Source organism: Pterocles gutturalis, unplaced genomic scaffold (assembly GCF_000699245.1).
Source record: "Pterocles gutturalis isolate BGI_N339 unplaced genomic scaffold, ASM69924v1 scaffold11209, whole genome shotgun sequence".
Taxonomy (NCBI): Eukaryota; Metazoa; Chordata; class Aves; order Pterocliformes; family Pteroclidae; genus Pterocles; species Pterocles gutturalis.
This window is the reverse complement of record NW_010135806.1, coordinates 1-294: the sequence shown is the minus strand read 5'-3', so window position 1 is coordinate 294 and position 294 is coordinate 1. Positions and strand designations below refer to the sequence as shown.

The 294-nt window shown below is 69.7% G+C and overlaps 1 protein-coding gene across 1 annotated transcript in view; it reads right to left on the bottom strand.

Annotated features, from left to right (window-relative positions):
- The window catches only part of TFPI2 (tissue factor pathway inhibitor 2), a gene marked incomplete at its 5' end in the record, with an annotated part of 4,767 nt that extends 4,487 nt beyond the window's left edge, over positions 1 to 280 (bottom strand). Inside the window, one exon of the mRNA XM_010082047.1 lies at positions 97 to 280. Within this exon, the coding sequence (XP_010080349.1) occupies positions 97 to 280 (184 nt within the window). The remainder of the gene's footprint in view (positions 1 to 96) is intronic.
- Positions 281 to 294: the final 14 nt, after the last annotated feature.

Here is a 294-nt window from a genome sequence, read left to right as displayed (position 1 = left end):
CCCCCCCTGCCCCTCCGGGGGCACTCGGGGGAACCGGGCCCCGTCGGGTCGGCCCCGGGGACTTAGGAGAGCGGCGGGGCCGGTCCCCGGACTCACTCTTGATAGTCCAGCAGCTCTTCTCGCAGTCGTCGAGGGTGAGGAAGTTGTTAGCGTTGCCGTGGCAGCCCCCGTAGGTGAACTCCTGGCAGCTCTGCGTGTACCTGTCGTAGTACCAGCGAGGCACCAGGGCGCGGCAGGGACCGTCGTCGGGGGGCAGCAGGCAGGAGCGCTGCTTCTCTGTGGGAGACACCAGCG